This window comes from Carcharhinus amblyrhynchos, chromosome 6, assembly GCF_965287045.1.
Source record: "Carcharhinus amblyrhynchos chromosome 6, sCarAmb.v2.hapA, whole genome shotgun sequence".
Taxonomy (NCBI): domain Eukaryota; kingdom Metazoa; phylum Chordata; class Chondrichthyes; order Carcharhiniformes; family Carcharhinidae; genus Carcharhinus; species Carcharhinus amblyrhynchos.
This window is the reverse complement of record NC_137329.1, coordinates 29,127,998-29,150,319: the sequence shown is the minus strand read 5'-3', so window position 1 is coordinate 29,150,319 and position 22,322 is coordinate 29,127,998. Positions and strand designations below refer to the sequence as shown.

General features: G+C 44.0%; 1 protein-coding gene across 1 annotated transcript in view; it reads left to right on the top strand.

Moving 5' to 3' along the window:
• LOC145343665 (uncharacterized) overlaps nt 1-22,322 on the top strand; it is a 48,980-nt gene that overhangs the window by 5,295 nt on the left and 21,363 nt on the right. Inside the window, exons 2-6 of the mRNA XM_080189831.1 lie at nt 5,133-5,471; nt 7,171-7,485; nt 9,633-9,734; nt 10,517-10,573; nt 13,873-14,295. Of these exons, the coding sequence (XP_080045957.1) occupies nt 5,133-5,471; nt 7,171-7,485; nt 9,633-9,734; nt 10,517-10,573; nt 13,873-14,295 (1,236 nt within the window). The remainder of the gene's footprint in view (nt 1-5,132; nt 5,472-7,170; nt 7,486-9,632; nt 9,735-10,516; nt 10,574-13,872; nt 14,296-22,322) is intronic.

The window sequence follows — 22,322 nt, the reverse complement described above, 5'->3', positions numbered from 1 at the left end:
ACCGACTTGCAGCGCCTGGACGTGTACCGAACTCCGAGAGTCCGGTCCCAGTGGCCCGAAACCTTGGATGTCCTCCTTAACCTTAAATCCCAGGGTGCTGTCCCTGAACCTTAAATCCCAGAGTAATATCCCTACTCTATAACACCCGTTCTGTCGGGTCCCCTAGTGGGCAGTCAGTCTGCGGTTGGGCTTGTTGGGAGTCAGCGGAATGTAAAAATAACACAGTGAATCACAGTTCGCGATCCCAGCCGCCCGCCCAAAAAGAAACTTAAACCCACGTTACCACTGTGCAGCTACTGAATGGACCCTGTTCACAAGTTCAGATCGCAGCAGCTGTGAAACTCCGCTCTGACACTGAGACACGAATATTCCACGGGTTTGATGAAATGAGTAAAGATACTCACCCAGTGCCAGGAGATGGCGTTCCAGGGATGGTCACGATCCCGGACGAGCCCCCAATTGTTAGCGCGAGTGGGCGAAACGACCACTACAGACTCAGGGTGAAGTTCAATAACGGCACAGCTTTATTTTCTTTTACATCGATGGAGAAGCGCAGTCAGGACATACAGTCGGACTGTCCCGAAAGCGCTGTAACGGTCCCTCGCAGCGGGCTATAGTTATACCTGAACTTCGGTGCAGTATGCGATTCAAATGCTCATACTTTGTTTACAGCATTCGACCTTAGCCATCATGTCTCGATGTTTTCAAGTGTTGAGGAAATTGTTTAAGTGTGTGTTAATCGTTTTGTCTGATTGATTATTAATGGTCTAGAATCTCTGGGGTTTGAACCATAGGTGTGTCAGTGATCTCAAAAGAGGTTTGAGGGGCCAGGAACGTTTCCTTAGCTATGCTAATTTTAGGTGTCTCCATGGGTTGTTTGACTGTTTTAGAAGTGCTGATTTTGATGGGGTGGGGATTTAGTTCCTGTAGGTGCCATCCTGGAGAGCTCCCCTTGTGTGCTAGGCCTCATTTGCATTCTAAAAGCATGCTCTTGCCTGCTAATCTGTGTCTGTTACTTTGTGATTTTTAGTGGAGAGGCTCTGAGTGTAACTTTAGTCTGCTTCCGTATTGTGTGCCCAATTTCGTAAAACTTGTTGTCCGATAACACCAGGCCATAGCCTTGAATGTTATGACGTGCCAAGTACTCCTCCAGATACTTCACCACCTCTGCCATCCTCCCAGGCAGTGCATTCCAGACTGTCACCACCCTCTGAGTAAAAAAGTTTTTCTTCAAATCCCCCCAAACCTCCCACCCCTTACTTTTAACTTGTGTCCCCTGGTAACTGACCCTTCAGCTGAGGGGAACACCTACATAACATTGACATGTCAGTGTTTGCAGCTCCAAAAAGGATTTCTTTTTGCTTTCATTTTCTTTGTCTAGTGAATATTTTTTTAACCTGCTATTTTACAAATTAAAGGCGCATTTGTAAAAGTTCAAACACCCAGGACTTACTGCACATTTCCCCCTCTCAATCTATTCAGATAATAATCTGCCTTCCTGTTTTTGCTACCAATGTGGATGGCCTCAAGTTTTTGCGGAGGCAGTGGTGCAGTGGTATTGTTGCTGGACTGGTAATCCAGAGACCCAAGATAATGCCCTGGGAACCTGGGTTTGAATCCCACCATAGCAGATGGAGAAACTTGAACTCAATAAAAATCTGGAATTAAAAGTTTAATGATGACCATGAAACCATTGTCAATTGTTGTAAAAATCCATCTGATTCACAAATATCCTTTAGGGAAGGAAATCTGTCACCCTTACCTGGTCTGGCTTACATGTGACTCCAGATTCACAGGAAGGGCAATAAATCCTGGCCCAGCTAGCGATGCCTATATCTAATAAATTTTTAAAAATCCACATTATACTATATCTGCCATGCCTATGCCCATTCACTCAACTTGTCCAAATCACACTGAAGTATTTCTGCATCTTCCTCACAGCTCACCCTCCCACCCAATTTTGTGTCTCCTGCAACTTTGGAGATATTACATTTAGTTATAAATAGCTGGGGTCCTAGCACTGATCTCTATGGTAGACCAATAGTCACTGCCTGCCGCATGGAAAAAAACTTGTTTACTCCTACACTTTGTTTCCTGTTTGCCCACCAGTTTTCTTTCCAGTCAATACACTACCCTCAATCCCACATTCTTTAACTTTACAAGTTGATCTCTTATGTGGGACCTTGTTGAAAGCTTTCTGAAAGTCCAAATAAATCACACATACTGCTTCCCCTCATCAACTCCACTAGTTACTTTCTCAAAGAGTTCCAGTAGATTTATCAAGCATGGTTTTCCTTAAATAAATCCATCCTGACTCTATCTGATCCTGCCACTATTTGCCAAGTGCTCTGCTATTAAATCTTTTATAATGGACTCTAGCATTTTCCTCACCTCCAATGTTAGGCTGACTGGTCTATAATTCCCTGTTTTCTCTCTATCCCCTTGTTTAAATAGTTGGGCTACATTAGGTATCTTCCAATCCACAGGAACTGATTGAGAGTCTGTTGAACCTTGACGATGGCCTCCATCATCCATTATTTCCAGGGCCACTTCCTAAATACTCTGGGATGCAGATTATCAGGCCCTGGGGACCTATTGATCTTCAATCCGATCAATTTCCCTACTAATACTTAATTCCTTCAGTTCCTCCTTCTCAATAAACCCTGTGTTCCCCAAATTTCTGGTACATTATGGTGAATCTCTGGAATTCTCTGCCCGTTGAAGTGGTGGAGGCTACCTCACTAAATGTTTTTAAGACGCGGGTTGATGGGTTTTTGATAAGAGAGGGGATTAAGGGTTATGGGGAGAGGGCAGGAATGTGGAGCTGAGCCACGACAGATCAGCCATGATCTTATTGAATGGCGGGGCAGGCTCGAGGGGCCAGATGGCCTACTCCTGCTCCTATTTCTTATGTTCTTATGTTCTTATTATTTGACCCCCTTTGTGAAGACAGAACCAAAACTTGTATTTAGTTGGCCATTTGGTCATTTCTTTGTTCTCCATTCTAAGTTGCCCTGTTTCTCACATATCTATGGAGGCTTTTACAGTCAGTTTTTATTTACACTACAAGTTTGCTTTCATACTCTATTTTCCCCTTCTTATTCAATCCCTTTGTCCTCCTTTGCTGACTTCTAAACTGCTCCAAATCCTCAGGTCTGCAATTATTTTTCTGGCCAATTTGTATGCCTCTTACTTGGAACTTGTGATATCTCTAATTTCTTTTGTAATCCATGGTTTGGCCACCTTACCCATTTTATTTTTGCACCAGACAGGAATGAACAATTGTTGCTGTTCACCCATGTGCTCTTTGAATGTTTGCCATTGTCTATCCACCATCGTCCCTTCAAGCAACATCCCCCCAATCCATCATAGCCAACTCATAACTCATGCCTCATGCCATCATAGCTTCCTTTACTTAGATTCAGGACTCTAGCCTCAGAATCAACTTTGTCACTCTCCATTTTGTTGAAGAATTCAATCATATTTTGGGCACTCATGCCCAAGGACCCTGGCACAACTAGATTGCCAATTATTTATTTCTCATTACATAATACCCAGTCTAGGATGGCCTGGTCTGTTCTCTCGTTGGTTCTTCAACATATTGGTCCAGTAAACCATACTGTATACACTCTAGGAATTCCTCCTCTATGGTATTGTTACTCATTTGATTTGCCCAATCTATATGCAGATTAAAGTCATCCATATTAACAGATGTACCTTTATTACATGCACTTCTAATTGTTTAATTCTATCCCCAGTATCACCACTATAGTTGTGGGGGGGTGGGGGAGGTTCAACTTACAGCCCCCAATAACTTTTTTGTCCCTTGGCAAGTTGACACACAAAAAGTTGATAAACAAGTCAAGGACCCGTAGAATTTAGAATAGTATGTTAGCATGGATATAGAATTAGGTAACAGCCAGGAAGCAATGAGTAAGGATACAAGGGATATTTTCAAGTTGGCAGGCAGTGGCAAGTTGGGTGCCACAAGGATCAGTGCTGGAGCCTCAGATATCAATGTTAATCACTCAGACAGAGAGTAATATATTGAACTTTTCTGATGATACAAATATATATGGGAATATAAACTGTGAGGAGGATACAAAGAGACTGCAAAGAGATGTAGAAATGATAAATGAGTGGACAATAAAAGGCTAGATAGAGTATTATATGGGGAATTGTGAGGTTACTCATTTAGTCGTAAAAATAGAAAAGCAGATTATTATTAAAAGGGGTGAAACCTGTTAATTTCAATGTTCAGAGGAACTTGTTTGACTCTTACATGGAATACTGGATGCATGTAGTACGTCAAGCAATTAAGAAGGCAAATGGCGTGTTGAACTTTGTTGAGATGGGATGCAACAGATCACTCCTCATTCTCCTAAACTCCCAGTTACATAAACACAATTTACCAAGCCTCGTCTCTCAGGAAAACCCTCTTATCCCAGGGAAAGATCCAATAAACCCTCGCTCTCTACCTCCAATGCTCTTCCTTAATACTTTGTGACAGAGATTGATGACTTAAATGGTGAGTGGGTTGCCTAGCCAATTCGTAATTAGGTTTATCTGCCAGTTAATGTAATTTATAATTCATAATTGACCACAATTGTCCTGTTAGAAACATAGAAAATGGAGCAGGATTAGTTGATTCGGCCCATCAAACCTGCTGTGGTATTCAATATGATCATGGTTGATCCTCTAGCTCAAAACCATACACATATTTTCTCCCTATTCCCCTTGAGGTCTTCAGTGTCTAGAAATCTACATATTTCTTTCTTAAATATATTCAGTGAGTGACTTGGCCTCCACAGACTTTAATGATAGAAAATTCCACCACCCTCAGAATGAATAAGTTTCTCCTGATGTCAATCCTGTGTTAATTCATAATTAACTGATTTTGGGCTTGAGTGTATAGAAAGACACCTAAGTAAGTATTTAGTGTTTGCTTTGCTTGACTCTTGTATAGTAATTTCTGTCAGTTACACACCGTGGAATCCTGTGGAAAATACCTGGGATTTTGGATTTCTTCTTGAAAACAAGTTACCGGTAGCCCGGCCAAGATCCTGACAATAACCTAATATTCAGATATTTTTATATCAGTTACTGTTTTAAAATATTGAATTATTTTAAAGGACCTTTAGAATTGGAGATATTTCCCTCACCACTGGATATTTCAGCAAATGAAGATGCACTTCTAATGTGCAAATTTGATAAACCAGAATACGACCTCACACACATAGCTGTTCGATGGGCTTTTGGATCACAGACAAACCAGAAAGATATATATGTATTTGATGGAGGAAATCATTACCCAAACAGAAATGGAGCGAAGATGTTCGATGACGCTTTACGGAAAGGAAATGCTTCACTTTATCTTCCAAATGTACAACTTGATGAAGCAGGAGAATATACCTGCATAGTCATTGTTACTCCCCGAAGAGAACAGAAGAGTTCAGTGATGCAAGTATCTGGTAAGAGAGACTAAATCATTTTCTGATATGATAAATAGCTGTTACACTCCCAGTACTGGCATGTACTGCTCTAAGTAATAATATTTGTTTGCAATCTACAAAAGGTAATAACGCATTTCAAACATTAAACTTTTAGTGAGTGAGCGGCATGGTGGCAGAGTGATTAGCACTGCTGCCTGACAGTGCCAGGGATCTGGGTTCAATTCGGGTCTTGAGTGAGTGTGCTGTGTTAGCACATTCTTCCCATGTCTGCATGGGTTTCCTTTGGGTGTTCCAGTTTTCTCCTGCACTCCAAAGATGTGCTGCTTAGATGGATTGGTCATGGTAAATTGTCCCTTAGTGTCCAAAGATGTGCAGATTGGGTGGGGTTATGGGGATGGGACTGCAGGGACGAGGGGGTTGTTCTTGATAAAATGCTTTTGCAGAGAGTTGCTGCAGACTTGATGGGCTGAATGGCCTCCTTCTGTTCTGTAGGGATTCTATGGTTTTATGGTTCTAGTTCGCTTGGTGAATCTGAATTCACCAGATACTAACACAATCGCAAAGACTGCAGTTTTTACCTTGTTACATTGGGTGGGGCAGCTGTACTAAGGTTACAAAGGTCAGCATGAAGCTTGCATGGGACATCGAACAGAACTTTTTTGATTAAATAAATGCTTGAAAACTTATAATGGTGATATTGGGGGCAATCTTACCAGAATTTGGCACATTCACAGTTCTGGTGGGAACACTGGTGGCAAACCCTCCAGCTTCACTGGTCTGTTTTATTTTCAGGGCTTGTCACTTTAACACTTAAAAAGCAGAGTGGGCGGGGTTTGTGCTGTTGCTCTGGTGGGCAGGGACTCGTAGAGCTGGGAACCGTCTCCACAGCGACCAGGTGCCCTGATCCCAATTAAGAATAAATTCCCATCCTCACCACAGAGGTATCTGGGGTCTCCTCCTCCCCCCACCACCACAGAGGTATGTGGGGCCTTTATGGGCACAGTGGTTAGCTTTGCTGCCTCACAGTTTCATGGACCTGGGTTCGATTCCCGACTTAAGTGGTTGTGTGTGCGGAGTTTGCACATTCTCCCCGTGTCTGCGTGGCTTCCCTCTGGGTCCTCCGGTTTCCTCCCGTGGTCGAAAGAAGTGTGGGTTGGATGGATTGGCATGCTAAATTGCTTCTTAGTGTCAGAGGTACTAGCTTGGGTAAATGCATGGGGTCGTGGGGATAGGGTCTAGGCAGGATTGTAGTCAGTGCAGATTCAATGGGCTGAATGGTCTCCTTCTGCACAATAGGGATTCTATGATTCTATGAACCTGATTATGTCACCAGTAAGGGGTGAGGAAAATCAGAAATTTCCGTCTTGCCAATGGGATTAGCGATTTCCAGTTTACTCTGGATTTTGAAATCCCTTTGGTGATCTTGTGCATGGAGAAGGTGGGCTCATGATCCTGCCCATAGTAAATAAAAATAAGGAAATGGGGGAAATGTTGAGTAATAACTTTGCAACAGTCTTTGTAGTAGAAAAATACAAGAATAGCTTGTCAGACATCCCAAGGGGACACTAAGAAGTTAGGAACTGAATCAGTGTGGTAGCTTTTCAGATACAGCAACTGGAATGCAGAATTCAGGTCTCTCAAAATAAGAAACTGCAACATCTAGTTTAATCTGTGATGACGTATTAACAGCTTACATATCCTGTTCTCTTTCACACAGTCCAGCCAAAAGTCAGCATGTACCAACAAGAAATTGCAACTGCGGATGGTACAGGGCACTTCTTGGTATGTGATGTGAAGGAATTTTATCCTAAACAAGTCAATATTAGTTGGTTAATGTTACCAGAAGGAAAAAAGGAATATATTTCAAAAAATGAGTCCTTCGAAGATTTAGTTACGAACAGTGATGGAACATTTAGTGTTTCCAGTAAAATAAGAATTGAACCAACGTTGGATAATCGCACTAAGTATACGTGTGTGGTGAAGCATAAAACCTTTCTCGGCAATTTTACCCTGGAGTCTGACCAAGATGAAGGTAAGGCTTGTTTAGAGACGATTACAAGTTCTTCTCATAATATATTTCTTTACAATAATGAAGCTCCCAATTAGATTTCTCTTACATAACATCTATTGTTACAAATTATCTGCTTTTGGTACAAGCATTTTTTTTAAAAAATGGACTCATAAAATCCCTACAGTGAAGAGGAAGGCCTTTCAGCCCTTCAAGTCTATACCAACTCTCCAACACAGCATCTTCCCCAGGCCCTATCCCTGTAACCCCACATATTTACCCAACTAATCCCCCTAACCTGCACATCTGAGGACACTAAGGGGTAACTTAGCATGGCCAATTGACCTATCCTGTACACCTTTGGACTTTGGGAGGAAACTGGAGCATCCAGAGGAAACCCATGGAGACAGGGGAAGATGTGCAAACTCCACACAGACAGTTACCCAAGACCGGAATTGAACCTGGATCCCTGGCACTGTGAAGCAGCAGTGCTAACCATTGTGCCATCGTGCCACCCTGGTGAGGATCACACAGCCAGTTGGAAGTCCAGGGCCCAAACATGTAGGTAATGCTGAGGCTCTAAGATCAAGAGTACCTCGATCCCAAAGTTAAAATTAAGCCTCCCCCCCGCCCCACAAAGAGCATTGACGCCCCGCCCCCCACACAGAAATCAAGAGTCCCCATGGATATAGGGATTTTGCCCAATGGATTTAGGGACCCTCCTGCGTGTACATTGGGACATCTCCTACAGAAATTGGGACATCCTGGCAGACAAGGGAAACACTGCCATGCAAGGAAAAACTTGTATGCACAACAGCCCCTCCCCAGCACCCCAATTCTCCATGGAAAAGGGAAAACCTCCCCAGTCACAGAAGGGGAACCTCTCCCCCATGTGGAAATAGGTAACTCCTCCTGCATGTACCCCTTGCGAGTGCCTGTTGGATGTGCCCCTTTGCATGTGCGAGGATGTCAGATGCAGTGCCTAGGCAAGCCCCTCAACCCACAGGACCCACAGGCATCTCTGCGCCCCCAGCAGTAGTGATTTGTACTGACGTGACATCACACCTGGGGCGGGGGGAGTGGGTGCTGTGGACGGACGTTACAGTATCAGCCCCATTACTTAGAATAAAATGTATTTAAATTTATGCAGATCAGGTTTAGACCCTCACTGGGCATGAATCTAATTACAGTCGGTGATGGGAGTGGTGTGGGCGTTGGGAACATCTTAAACTGAGATCTCGTTGGTGCAAAACCCATTTTTGGCCACTTGTGAGGTTTAGCCGCCAATACAGGATTTGTGATCGTGGTTGTTAAATTGCAGCCTTTGTTTGTGGAATTTGTTATTTATGTGGACATGTCAGTAATTGAAGCTCGAAACAATCACCTTATTCCTTGCTCTGCTATTCCACATGTTTCTCCCTTTATTCGAATCTCAATCTTTTGACTTCCCTCACCCAGCTCTTTAAAGGATTAGTATCACCCTGACACAGATCCCTATTTCACAAACAGCAAGTTTACATAGCACAGTTTGCTTGATTAAAAAAGGGAGTGTCAAAGGCAGGCGTGCAATTACACTGCGTGAACTCTGAACTTCATACTGGAGTTGATCATTAAACACTGATTATGGTTAGAGTTCGACCGGTGTTCTTGCTCCTCCTTACCTGATAAAAAGATTGAAATTTTAAAATTTTGTTGGAAGCGGGAGTGACTACTAAAGAATTCTTAAACAGGCAGAGCAGAAAGCTGCTCTACACATTGTAGGGACATTTTCCATCGTGGGTCCTTCAACAAGGGTTAGACTCCTAAGCAACAAATCCAAAGGACCTGGTGCCTGTTATAGCAACCTCAACTAAAAAGTTTGTTTCAGATTGAATTTGCCACAGCAGTGTGCATTTCACATGGATATGTGGGTTGGAATTTTACTGTCCTGCCTGCCACGGGAATCAGTGAAGGCAAGAGGCGGACCGTGGAAAGATACATTGACCTCAGGACGAGCAAGGCTGTAAAATTCTGCACGTAATGTATACCAATTTCCTGACTGCATTTTTGAGGAAATAATCAGATCTGACTGATAGAATGGGGCACATATGTCTTCCAGTGATTATATACAAATTGTGCAATTATTTATTGTCTAGTTTTCTGAGATTGGTTTATGTTTTATACTTTAACAGAACATACACCTGAAGGAGCAATTATCGCAGGAATCTGTGCCTTTGTTGTGTTATGTTTCGGAGCATGTTTAGGAGTCTATTGCTGGATCAAAAAACGCAAAGGTATGGTCCTTTTCATTTCCAAAAAGAACTACAAATGCTAAAGTAAGAACTACCTGGATTTTGGATTTTTAAAGGCACTAAAGAAGTTGAATATGTGTTGTTAATGGGCGCTATCTTTCCCCTTAATTACTGAATCTCCTACAAATACCACACTAATCTTCTTCTCTCCCCTTACTTTTGACAGCCTGCTGCTCCAATGATGCCATTATTCATATTCTGGCTATCTCTCTGAATATCCACACTGGTAACAGGTATATTGTGTCTGTTACATAGGATCAATTTCCAGGTTTCGATCTAACCTGTGCTCCCCTTCATCTGCACACAACTGGTCACGGCAATCTTATTCTGAACTTGTACTTCTTTATAAGATGTCACCAAAGTCTTCAGTGGCCAGGAACTGTTTCCATCCTTATGTATCAGAGCACATTCACTTCACAATCGGGCTCAATGATTCTGAGCCAGAGCAATTTGAAATACCAACATCCACTGCAGATATATTTGTCTGGAGCTATCTCACAGTCCAGAATCACTCACCTACTGCAGTCCAGACAAAAATCCTGCTCTGCTATAACGTAGTATAAATTTTATAATCATCAGGATGGGTTCAGCTTCATTTTACCTGAACAAAGGAAGAGTTGAGACAAATGTTTCATTTGAGTAATATCATAAATTCCTAATTAAACGACAATCCGTAATGGCATTGTTAAAAAATTCTCACATTCAGGAGCAGCTTAGATAGTTTGTGTGCCTGTTAATATATTTTGATTACGTTGTTCTTTCAGAACCAAGCAATCGAGAAGAAATTGAATATGAAAGTAGCAGAGCTCATCTTTTAAGAGGTAAATACTTATGCTGAGTACACAGTTTCTGTTCTCAGCAATTTAACCTGAATTTAGACATTTATTTAACAACAATTAAGAGTCAGATATTATCAGAATGAATTTCAGTGAGGAAGGGCACCCCCAACTTTTTATTATCTAGGCCTTTTCAAAAGTTGGTTCAACATCACAGAGGAGATTCTTGGGCAGTGACTGAAATGCAGACATTATGTAAATTATTGCAGAAATATGCACATCAACGTCCTAAAAATAACAAGTAACCAATGAATAGGGCACTCAGTAGAACCTCCGCCACATCATGTTAACTCATCGTTATTACAATCATGTCAAGCTATTTCCCTGTTTGGATGGTGGTCTGCAAGTATAGAGCAGAAAGATAAATCTTTTTATTCAGAGCTTCCACCTCACGGAGGAGACTTCAGGCCAATTCACATTCAACAACCTGTTCTGAAAACACTGCTCACATTTTGACAGCTGTGACAAATTTGACCACAGCAGCTGAATGAATTCACAACATTAAAAAGGTCAATTTGCCCTATGTCCCAATGATTATGGCTCAAAGAACAACACAGCATGGGAAACAGGCCCTTCGGCCCAACGAGCCCGCGCCGCCATTTTAACATTGAGTCCCCTCTCCACCCATGACCCTTGCCTATGCTTATGGCACTCCACATTGAGGGAAGACTAATTTAGGGACAATTTGTTGCACCAATCAGCCTACTAGCACATCTTTGGGGTGTGGGAGGAAACCGGAGCACCCGGTGAAAACCCATGCAAGCACGGGGAGAATGTGCAAACTTCCACAGACACTGGCCCAAATCCATGTATCTGCACAGCAAACAGTGATAGTCACTGAGCTGTCGTGTTGCCCAGCATCTGGTCCAGTTTAAGTGTACACTAACGACATGAAGTACTAGGCTATTCTTGAAACAACCAAGAGCAGCCCTCGTACGACCCATCGTGTGTATGCCCCTTGTTGGACAACAAGGCGGACCGAAGCACCTGTGGATTAAAAGAGAAAAACATCAGTATCATCCACATCCTTATACACACATTCAAGGGAATCCCCAAGTGAAAACAAATGAGCCAGAAAATATGTTGATTTCCAGGGACATCCCAAGGCTCCTGAACCTTATTTAAAACAGTCTCCAATATCCCTCCATCTCCATCCCGCTCATGTGCCTATCTAAGTAACGCTTAAACAACTCCAGCGTACCTACTTCCACCACCTTGCTTGGCAGTGCATTCCATACCCCCACTACCCTCTGTGTGGAAAAACCTCCCTCTAACATCCGAATTATACCTCGCGCCCCCCTCACCCTAAGCCCGCGGCCCCTCGTAATGTGCTCCATTAAAAAAAAACAGGATCTAGATCCAGATACATATTTTCACCAAAAACTAATCATCTCTTTCTTGGGACATCTCCTACTGTGCACCAAGTTTCACTGAAATCAGGCCATTCAGTTTTGAGATACGGTTGGGGCGATTTTGAAACTGCACACTCCGTGTACGGGAATGGCGGTGCGTGTTCAAAATCCGGAGAGCGCAATTTGTGCTGTCCAGTTTCCGAGTGCCGATCTTTCCAGCCTCTTGCCAGTGGAGCGGTATGAAACATTGTGGTGGGATGGCAGTACGCTCCTTTTAACACATTAGCATGTCATTAACAACACTTTCTCCAGATCTTCCGCTCTCACCAGATACGCTGTCTCCATATACAACAGGTTCAACCAGACATAAACCTGTCATGGGATTCTTCCCGGGGCGTAACGGTGAGCATAGCCAGAGGACAGAGACATGGCAGAGAAGTGGTCCAGCCCTCTAGCACAGATTAGCACTGCCAAGTTGACACCATGCACACCACCAACCTGGCCATGCCAATCAGTGCCAGGTGTTGGCCCCATTCTGAACCTCATGAGGATTCATTCACATTTGGTTGTGGGCCCGGAGCAGATTGAGGAGCAGGGGGTGCCAGTGATGGCTGTGGGCTGGATGGGCACTGGCTCCTTAACTACTTTTGGCAGAGTGCCATAAGATCTGTAGAGAAAATCGAAAGGTTTCTCTGGACAGAAACATGCCAGTTTTCTCACCAGAAGCAACATTTTACCATTTTTGGTAGCAGCTTCACATTGTTTCCAAACATACAAATAGACTAACAAATGAGCAATAACATTACCTCCAAACACGTTCACTGTGATAGGTTATTCTGGGTTTTTTTATGTGGCATTGGTTGTGAGCGAAGAGCAGTTTACTATGAGCAGAGGGCAACGTGTCCCTCTTATAAAAGTGTCGAGATTTTTTTACATTTAGCTAAGCAATCAAATAATCCTTAAATTAACAAATATTTTAAAAATTGCCACCTTTAACTTTGTAGCAATCCCATAGTCAAGCACAGAAGTATCACCTTGGATTCTGTGCTTAAGCTATAGAGTGGAGCTCGAACCCATAACATTATGAATTAACACCAAGATTGCTGCCAATTGAAGTAACTGAATGGTGGAAGGCTGTGTGTACAGGCCTTGGTGACAGGATTCTGTCAAATATTAACAATGGTTAATACATTCCATTTGCCATTGGGCTTCTGAATAGCAAACTATCAAATGTTCTCATTATATAACACAAAATATTACCTCAATGACTTCAATTTAGCAGAGATTTGCCTGTATCTACATTGTAAATATCATGATTCTCATAAGGGCTCTGGATCTGAACTGGCAGTTCGCTAATCCTGCTTTAGTTACAAAGCTGCCATAAAGTGAGTAACATCAAATCACTCACGTGAAGAGACTCGAACTATGATAGATATATGGTCCCTTTAAGGGGACAGATATGAGTGTGTCATGGGACTCTACTGGGGCCTATCTGGGGAAGTGCATGAACTGTCACCCACTGGGTGTTAGAATGTGGGTCCTGTTAAGAGGGAACCTTTGGTGTGAGCCTGGCAATTGGTGAAACTAGACCTGTACCTGCATTGAGCTTATTGCATATAGTTTTATCTTTCCTTCAATAAACCACTGTTGTGATTCAAAATTTCCTTGTCATGATATCTCGTGCTACAACATAAACAATGGCTTATTAGCTTGTTAATATCCTGATGCAACCAAGAAGACTCAGTTTGAGCAAAGTTTGTACGTCACTTGGTGAAAGTGAGACAGCTGATGCTGCAAACCAATTAATCCGCCCATCGAATTTTTAAATAAACATTCCTGTCAGTTCAGTTTCTAGTTTGTGTCTAAATAAGAATACGCAGGAGAGAGCAGCAACCTAAGAGTTCATATCACAATAATGCTTTTGTTTTGTAGTTCCGTCAACAATTAGTGATATCAAGAAACCACATGAAATAAGTGATGGTGAGGAAGCCATTCTGCGTTGGGACGTTACTGTGTTCAGACCAGAGGTGATGAACATTGTTGTATCTGTGAAAAGGAAAGGGCAGCAGGAAGCAAAGAAGTTATTTCACTGGAAAATTTCAGCAGAGCTGTTATCAGGACCAAAGAGAGTAACTAGTCCCCTCAAAAATGTATTGAACGGCAAGAAAGACAATTCCTTCAGTGCTGACACGCCAGAATGTCAACGCAAACCTGATGGATCTTTCTGCATTCCCTGCTCCGTTACATTGTATCCTGATGTATCCAAGGATGACTGTGCTGAATTAATCATTGAAGTTAAACGGGATGCCACTGAGGAAACTTGGACGAAAAGCACAGTATTGAAGGTCACAGCAGGTAATTTCTGTATGTTGTACATCACAAAAACTCATACGATTATGAAAACTTGAATATAAAGAGAGCTTGAAATGCTATTTCCCTTCAATATTATGATGAAATTTAGCAAATCCTACATTGGTATGATTTATTAAATGTCTGTGTAATAATTTGGTCAGAAGTTATTTACTGGTTCATATCAGCACTGTCAAAGAGGACTTGAGATCAGAAGCAGTACAGGGCCTTAGTGAGACTGCACCTGGAGTATTGTTTGCAGTTTGGTACTTTATCGAAGAAAGAATACACTTGCCTTAGAGGGAGTTCAGTGAAGGCTCACCAGACTGATTCCTGGGATTGCAGGATCGTCATACGGAGAGAGATTGGATCGACTGGGCCCTTATTCACTGGAGTTTAGAAGAATGAGAGGGAAACTAATTGAAAGGTATCAAATCCTGACAAGGTTGGACAGACTGGATGCAGAGATGTTGTTTCTTCGGGCTGGGTCACAATCTCAGGATATTGGCTAGGCCATTTAGGACTGAGACATGTGAATTCTCGACCACAGAAGGTTGTGGAGGCCAAGTCGCTAAATGTATTTAAGAAGGAAATGGATAGATTTCCAGATTCTAAAGGAGTCAGGGGGATACAGGGAGAAAGTGAAAATATGTCGTTGAGGTAGAGGATCAGCCGTGATCGATGGTGGAGCAGGCAAAAAAGGGCCAAATGGCCTACACCTGCTCCTATTTCCCATGTTTCTGAATCACTGAGTGGAAACCTCTTTTGCAACATTTTCGCTGGAATTCTCCGGCCATTCACACTCCGCCACCTCTGCAAACACGGACAGAGAATCTGGCACTCAGCTAAGTTTCTCTTCATTGCAGCGGAACCTGAGATTCCTGCTGGCATGAAGGGCTAGAAAACCCCAGCCCCTGTCAGTACTCTGTGGGAGATTTTCTTGGTTCTCAAGTATGTCCATGCAACATGTGTGGCACGGTGATTATTACAGAAGGCACTACCAGTTAAAAGAAGTGATGACTAATTAATTAATTAATTATAGTAATCAACAGTAATTACAGTAATTGGGCAGCACGGTGGCACAAGTGCTTAGCACTGCTGCTTCACCTCTCCAGGGACCTGGATTCGATTCCTGACTTGGGTCACTGTCTGTGTGGAGTTTGCACATTCTCCCTGTGTCTGCGTGGGTTTCCTCTGGGTGCTGTGGTTTTCTCCGGGTGCTGTGGTTTTCTCCCACAGTCCAGTGAAGTGCGGGTTAGGTTAATTGACCTTGCTAAAATTGCCCTTTAGTGTCCTGGGATGCGTAGGTGCGAGGGATTAGGGGGTAAATATATAGGGATATGGGGGTAGGACCTGGGTGGGATTGTGGTCGGTGCAGACTTGGTGGGTCAAATAGCCTCTTTCTGCGCTGTAGGGTTTCTAACATCTGCCAAGAGCACAAAAATAAAATTAATAGATACTAATTTCTACATGTAATCCTTGGCTTCTACTGGTGTTCTCTGTTTGTCATTTACATTTGTTGTGATGCCTCTGACCTGACCATTGTTAGCCAGGTAATTATCAATGACATACATAGCAGCAATCCTGAATCCTGCAATCAGCCCTGGAATCCTTAATAAGTACAGACCCAAACTGAGATGGGCACTCTTATTGCATGCATACATATATATAATAACTAAAGCCATTCTGCCCCTCAAGCCTGCTCCATCATTTAATAAGATCTGTCTGATCTGATAACAATCTCAGATCTTCATTGCACCCACCTACCCCTGATAATCTATCACCACCTTGCTTACCAAGAATCTATCCACCTCTGCCTTAAATATATTCTCTTCATCTCTATGTAGAGTTGAGGATGACTTGTTTGCACACTAAAAATTCCTTCTCAGGTGACTATGGAGTTCTATGGTCTCAGTAGCAGCTGGGACATATGGTGGTTGGAGGATCTGGAGGTTGAGGTGTATGGATTGCCAGATGCTGCTTTCACTGTCAACGCTTGGCTTTAGCTTGCTCTCGACAACGGAACTTGAGTGTTCAGTTCCTTCCTAAATACTTTTTGTCCACATCGGGAGTTCTTGGGTCTCGGATTCCCAGGTGCCAATGGGATGTTGCAGTTTTTCAAAAGAGCATACCTTCAAAATATATTCAAAGAATATGCTTCCACCACCTTTTCAGAAAGAGTTCCAAAACTCACAACCCTCTGAGAGAAAAGATTTCATCTCGCCTCCGTTTTACATGGTCAACCCCTTTAAAACAATGACCTGCTGGTGTCCGCCAGAGGAGGAGGGCGGGCTCAGATGGATCTCTAGTTGGGGTGGGAGGGTGGGGCGGAGGATGGACTTGGGAGAATCTTGCAAACTGAAAATAATGCGGCATCTTCTTTGTGCTGCCTAATTATCTATGGGAAAGGTAATTAAACTACAGTGTCCTAGTGAGCAATCAGTGACCTGTATAATACATTTGTGATCTGTAACTGGATTGTTGATGTCCCTGTAGCCATGAGCCAGGTGCTTAAATGTTCAGAGTCATGTGGTGAACTTGGAAGAATTGTCCCCATGGTGGAACTTGGTTGGAAATAAGATTCAAGGAGATTACGAAATCTGGGAAATCAACCATAGTGAAAAGAAGTTTGTATTGGCAACTCTCTCACATTCCATGGCAGATGTGCCCCTACTTATGAATGTGATTTGTATGGGCAACGTTGGGAGCAGCTAATCTGCCTCTGGAGCAGCCTTGTATCCTTTCTTTCATCTTGTTTTCATCTGAACATTGCACAGAATATATATTTTGAAATATTTTCCCAAATTTTTTTCTGTCAGGTTTTTGGTTCCTGTGATTATAATTTTGACATTATCTTCCAAAGGTAATTCCTCTAATTCTGTGCAATGTTCGATGAAAACAAGATGAACAAGATATTGTGTATCGACACAGTAATGTTTATGATCCCTTAAGGTTGCCAAATTAATAGAATTAGTCTTGAGAGATAGGATTAACTGTCACATAGAAAGTAATGGACTTGCCAGAAATGGCCAGCGTGGATTTGTTAAAGGAAGGTCTTATCTCACAAATTTGATTGAATTCTTTGAAGAAGTGACAAGAAGTGTTGATGAAGTAGTGCAGTGAATGCTGTGTACATGGATTGTAGCAAGGCGTTTGACAAGGACCCAAATGAAATATTGGTCAATAAAATAAAAGCCCATGGGATACTGGGTAATGTGGAAAACTGGATAAAAAGTTGGCTTAGGAACAGGAAACAAAGAACATAAGAACATAAGAACATAAGAAATAGGAGCAGGAGTAGGCCATCCAGCCCTTCGAGCCTGCCCCGCCATTCAATAAGATCATGGCTGATCTGTCGCTGCTCAGTTCCACTTTCCCGCCCTCTCCCCATAACCCTTAATCCCCTCTCTTATCAAAAACCCATCAACCCGCGTCTTAAAAATATTTAGCGAGGCAGCCTCCACCACTTCAACGGGCAGAGAATTCCAGAGATTCACCACCCTTTGAGTGAAGAAGTTCCTCCTCAACTCCGTTCTAAACCGCCCCCCTTTTATCTTGAGGCTGTGCCCCCTAGTCCTATTGTCTTTTTTGAGCGGGAAGAGTCTTTCCACCTCTATCCTATCCATCCCATTCATCATCTTATATGTCTCAATGAGATCTCCTCTCATTCTTCTAAACTCTAACGAGTACAAGCCCAGTTTATTCAGCCTCTCCTCATAGCTCAACCCCCTCAACTCCGGTATCAGCCTAGTAAACCTCCTCTGCACTCCCTCCAAGGCCAAAATATCTTTGCACAGGTGCGGCGCCCAAAAATGCACACAGTACTCCAGTTGCGGCCTCACCAATGCCCTATACAGCTGCAGCAAGACCTCCCTACTTTTATATTCAATCCCCTTCGCTATGAAGGCCAGCATCCCATTCGCCTTCCTGACCACCTGCTGCACCTGCAAGCTGGGTTTTTGCGACTCATGCACAAGGACCCCGAGGTCCCTCTGCACCGTTGCCTGCTGCAGTTTTTCGCCTCGTAAGTAATAGTCCTTCCTACCATTTTTCCTACCAAAGTGGACCACCTCACACTTGCCAACATTAAATTCCATTTGCCATTTCCTGGCCCATTCGCCCAGCCTATCTAGATCTTTCTGCAGACTCTCCACACCCTCCGCACAATTTGCCGTTCCCCCAATCTTGGTGTCATCAGCAAATTTCGACACTCTACACTCGGTTCCCTCCTCCTGATCATCTATATAAATGGTAAAAAGCTGAGGCCCCAGCACCGACCCCTGGGGCACTCCACTAGTCACCATCCGCCAATCCGAATAGCACCCGTTGACCCCCACTCTCTGCCTCCTATTTGACAACCAATCCTCTATCCACGCTAACACCCTACCCCCAACTCCATGTCCCTCGACCTTCTGCAATAACCTCTTGTGAGGCACTTTGTCAAACGCTTTCTGAAAATCTAGAAAGACCACATCCACCGGCTCTCCTCTATCCACCGCCCTAGACACATCCTCATAGAACTCCAGTAAATTTGTCAGACACGACTTCCCTTTAATGAAACCGTGCTGCGTCTGCTCTATCAAGCAATTCCCTTCAAGATGCCTCGCAATTTCCTCCTTAATGACAGATTCTAACATTTTACCTACCACAGATGTTAAACTAACCGGCCTATAATTCCCCGCCTTTTGCCTGGCACCCTTCTTAAACAACGGCGTAACATTAGCCGTTTTCCAATCATCCGGCACTTCCCCGGAATCCAGCGACGTTTGGAAAATAACCACCAAGGCATCCACTATCACCTCCGCCATTTCTTTCAGAACCCTCGGATGCATTCCATCCGGTCCTGGGGACTTGTCCACAATCAGCCCCTCCAGTCTGTCGAGCACCGCCTTTCTAGTAACAGTAATGTCATTAAGACCCTCCAGTCCTACCACCTTTCTATCGCTAACACCCGGCAAATTATTCACGTCCTCCTCCGTGAAGACAGAAACAAAAAAGTTATTCAAGACCTTAGCCATATCCCCATCCCCTACCACTAGGTCCCCTTTCTCATCCTGTAAAGGACCAACATTCACCCTAGCCAGCCTCTTCCTTTTTATATATTTATAAAAACTCTTGCTATCCTTTTTTATATTAAGCGCTAGCCCAGCTTCATAGTTTCTCCTACCCTTCCTTATCAACTTCTTTGTCAATCTTTGTTGACATTTAAACCTCTCCCAATCCTCTTCTCGCCCACTACTCTTAGCTACTCTAAATTCCTCCGCTTTTAGTTTAACACTTTCCTTCACCTCCTTTGTTATCCACGGCTTATTACCTCTCCTCCTACTATCCTTTTTGACCATCGGAATAAATTTCCGTTGAGCACCAAGAAAGATCTCCTTAAAGATCCTCCACTGCTCCTTAACAGACCCTCCCTCCAACGCGCTCTCCCAGTCCACATTCGCCAATTCTTCTCTCATCCTACCGTATTTCCCTCTATTCAAACAAAGGACGCGTGTCCGGGAACCCACTTTCTCCTCCTCCATCTGCACCAGAAACTCCACCATACAATGATCACTCTCCCCAAGAGGATCCTTCACCACAAGGTCCCTAATTCTACCCGCCTCATTACATAGCACCAGATCCAAGATAGCTCGCTCCCTCGTCGGCTCCATCACACACTGTTCGAGGAAACTATCCCGGCAGCATTCCAAGAACTCTTCCTCGAGCCCCCCACGTCCAACATGGGTCGACCAATCAATATGCAGATTGAAATCCCCCATAACTACGGCCGTCCCATTCCTGCACGCCGCACTTATTTGCGCGTTAACAGCCCGCCCCATCTCCAGATCATTATTCGGGGGCCTATAGACGACACCCACCAGCGTCTTCCTCCCTTTGCTGTTCCTAATCTCCACCCACAACGATTCCACCCTCTGCTCCTTGGCTCCAATATCATCCCTTGCTACCACCGTGATGCTATCCTTAATCAGCAGAGCTACACCCCCCCCTTTTCCCCCCTGTCTATCCTTCCTAAACACTTGATAGCCCTGTACATTCAGCTCCCAGTCCCTGTCACCCTGCAGCCACGTCTCTGTAATGGCCACCAGATCGTATCCATTTGTGTCGATCTGCGCCATCAGCTCATCCACTTTATTCCGAATGCTTCGTGCATTCAGATAAAGTGCTTTCATCCCAGCCTTCACCTGGACCCTATTTGCCGCAACGCCACCAACTATACTCACGCCCCCTACTCCCTCTATTATTGGGACATCCTCGGCCTCTTCCCTTACATGTACACTCTCCTTAACTTTAGACCTCGTAAGGTCATCTACCCTCACACCCTCTCCCCCCCTAATTAGTTTAAAGCCCTGTCTACAGTCCTCTTTACTCGATTCGCCAGCACTCTGGTCCCAGCACGGTTCAGACCAACCCCATCCCTCCCGAACAGGTCCCACCTACCCCAATACTGGTGCCAATGCCCCATAAATTCAAACCCATTCCTCCCACACCAATCCCTGAGCCACCCATTCACTTCCTTAATCCTGTCAACCCTACGCCCATCTGCACACGGTTCAGGCAGTAGCCCAGAGATAACCACCTTGTCGGTTCTACTTTTTAATTCCATTCCAAGCTTTTCATACCCCCTCCCCAGATCCTCAGTCTGCATTTTGCTTACGTCGCCGGCACCCACATGTACCACAACGACCGGATTCTCACCCTCCCACTCCAGGTTCCTCTGCAGCCCAGCTGCGACATCCTGTACCCGAGCACCAGGCAGACAACACACCCTTCTGTGCACTTTGTCATTGTGACAAAGGACAGTGTCAATACCCTTCACCCCACTATCCCCAATAACTACTACGTTCCTTTTCCTTTTCTCTTTGCCTATGTCCTGCTGCAGCACTGTACCGTGTGCAGCTTGCTCACCAACCTCACCTGCCTCGTTCTCGTCCAACTTGGAAGCAAGAACCTCAAACCTGTTATGCAGATTAAGAGGCTGAGGCCTCCGCTCCTCACCCCCCTTCCTCTTCCCAGTAGCCCCCTCTTGTCCCTGACCCTTAGAGTTAGCCAGTCTAGGGGGGGTGGATGTCACTTGCACCCCATTGACAATGGCACCCTCTCTCCCCTTGATGAGCCTCAGTGTCTGTAGCTCAGAGGCCAGCTCATTTACCCTGAGCTGGAGCTCCTCCAGCAACCTGCACTTACTGCAGACATGGTCACTGGGATGAACCCTAGGGTCCACCAGTTCCCACATCATACAGAAACCACACATCACATGCCCCTCCATTATTTACTGTAGTAGTTTCGAAAAAATTTTTTTTTTTTGTGTTTTTGTTTTTTTTTGTTTTTCAAACGAACTCACCTGGCCTTTTTTCCTTCCAGCCCTTTTTGATATTAAGCCCTAGTAGCTCACTCTGCTGCCCGCTCAGACGCTGCCCGCTGTCTATACCAGGCCTCCTTTTAAACCTGGCGCTGATTTAAATCTGATGGCCCACAACTGCCTGCTAACCACTCCCTCAGAATTCTTAAAGCAGTAAATACAATAAATAAATGCTTTAAACAGTTCTACAAAGAACAAAGTGCTTTAAACTTATTTTAAACTGGTTTTTAACAGGTAAAATCTTAGCTGTCTCTCTGCTCCTTCACTCGTCTGCTCCAGCAAACAAAGGGTAATGGTTCATAAATGCCCTGTGAATGGAAAGTTGTTTCAAGTGGTTTTCACAGGGCTCAGTGTTGAGGCACTTAACGTGGGTTTTCTGGCCATGCTTGCCCCAAGATCAGAAATTCCAACCCGAGGTCAACGGTCTTTTGCATGGTCCACCCCCACCCACTACAATTCCCCTGGCAGGCAGGATGAGAAAATATCATCCTTACTGTTCTTGCTACACATTACCAATTTGCTGGGCGAATGGGCCAGGAACTGGCAAATGGAATTTAATGTTGGCAAGTGCGAGGTGGTCCACTTTGGTAGGAATAATGGTAGGAAGGATTATTACTTACGTGGAGAAAAACTGCAGCAGGCGGCGGTGCAGAGGGACCTCGGGGTCCTT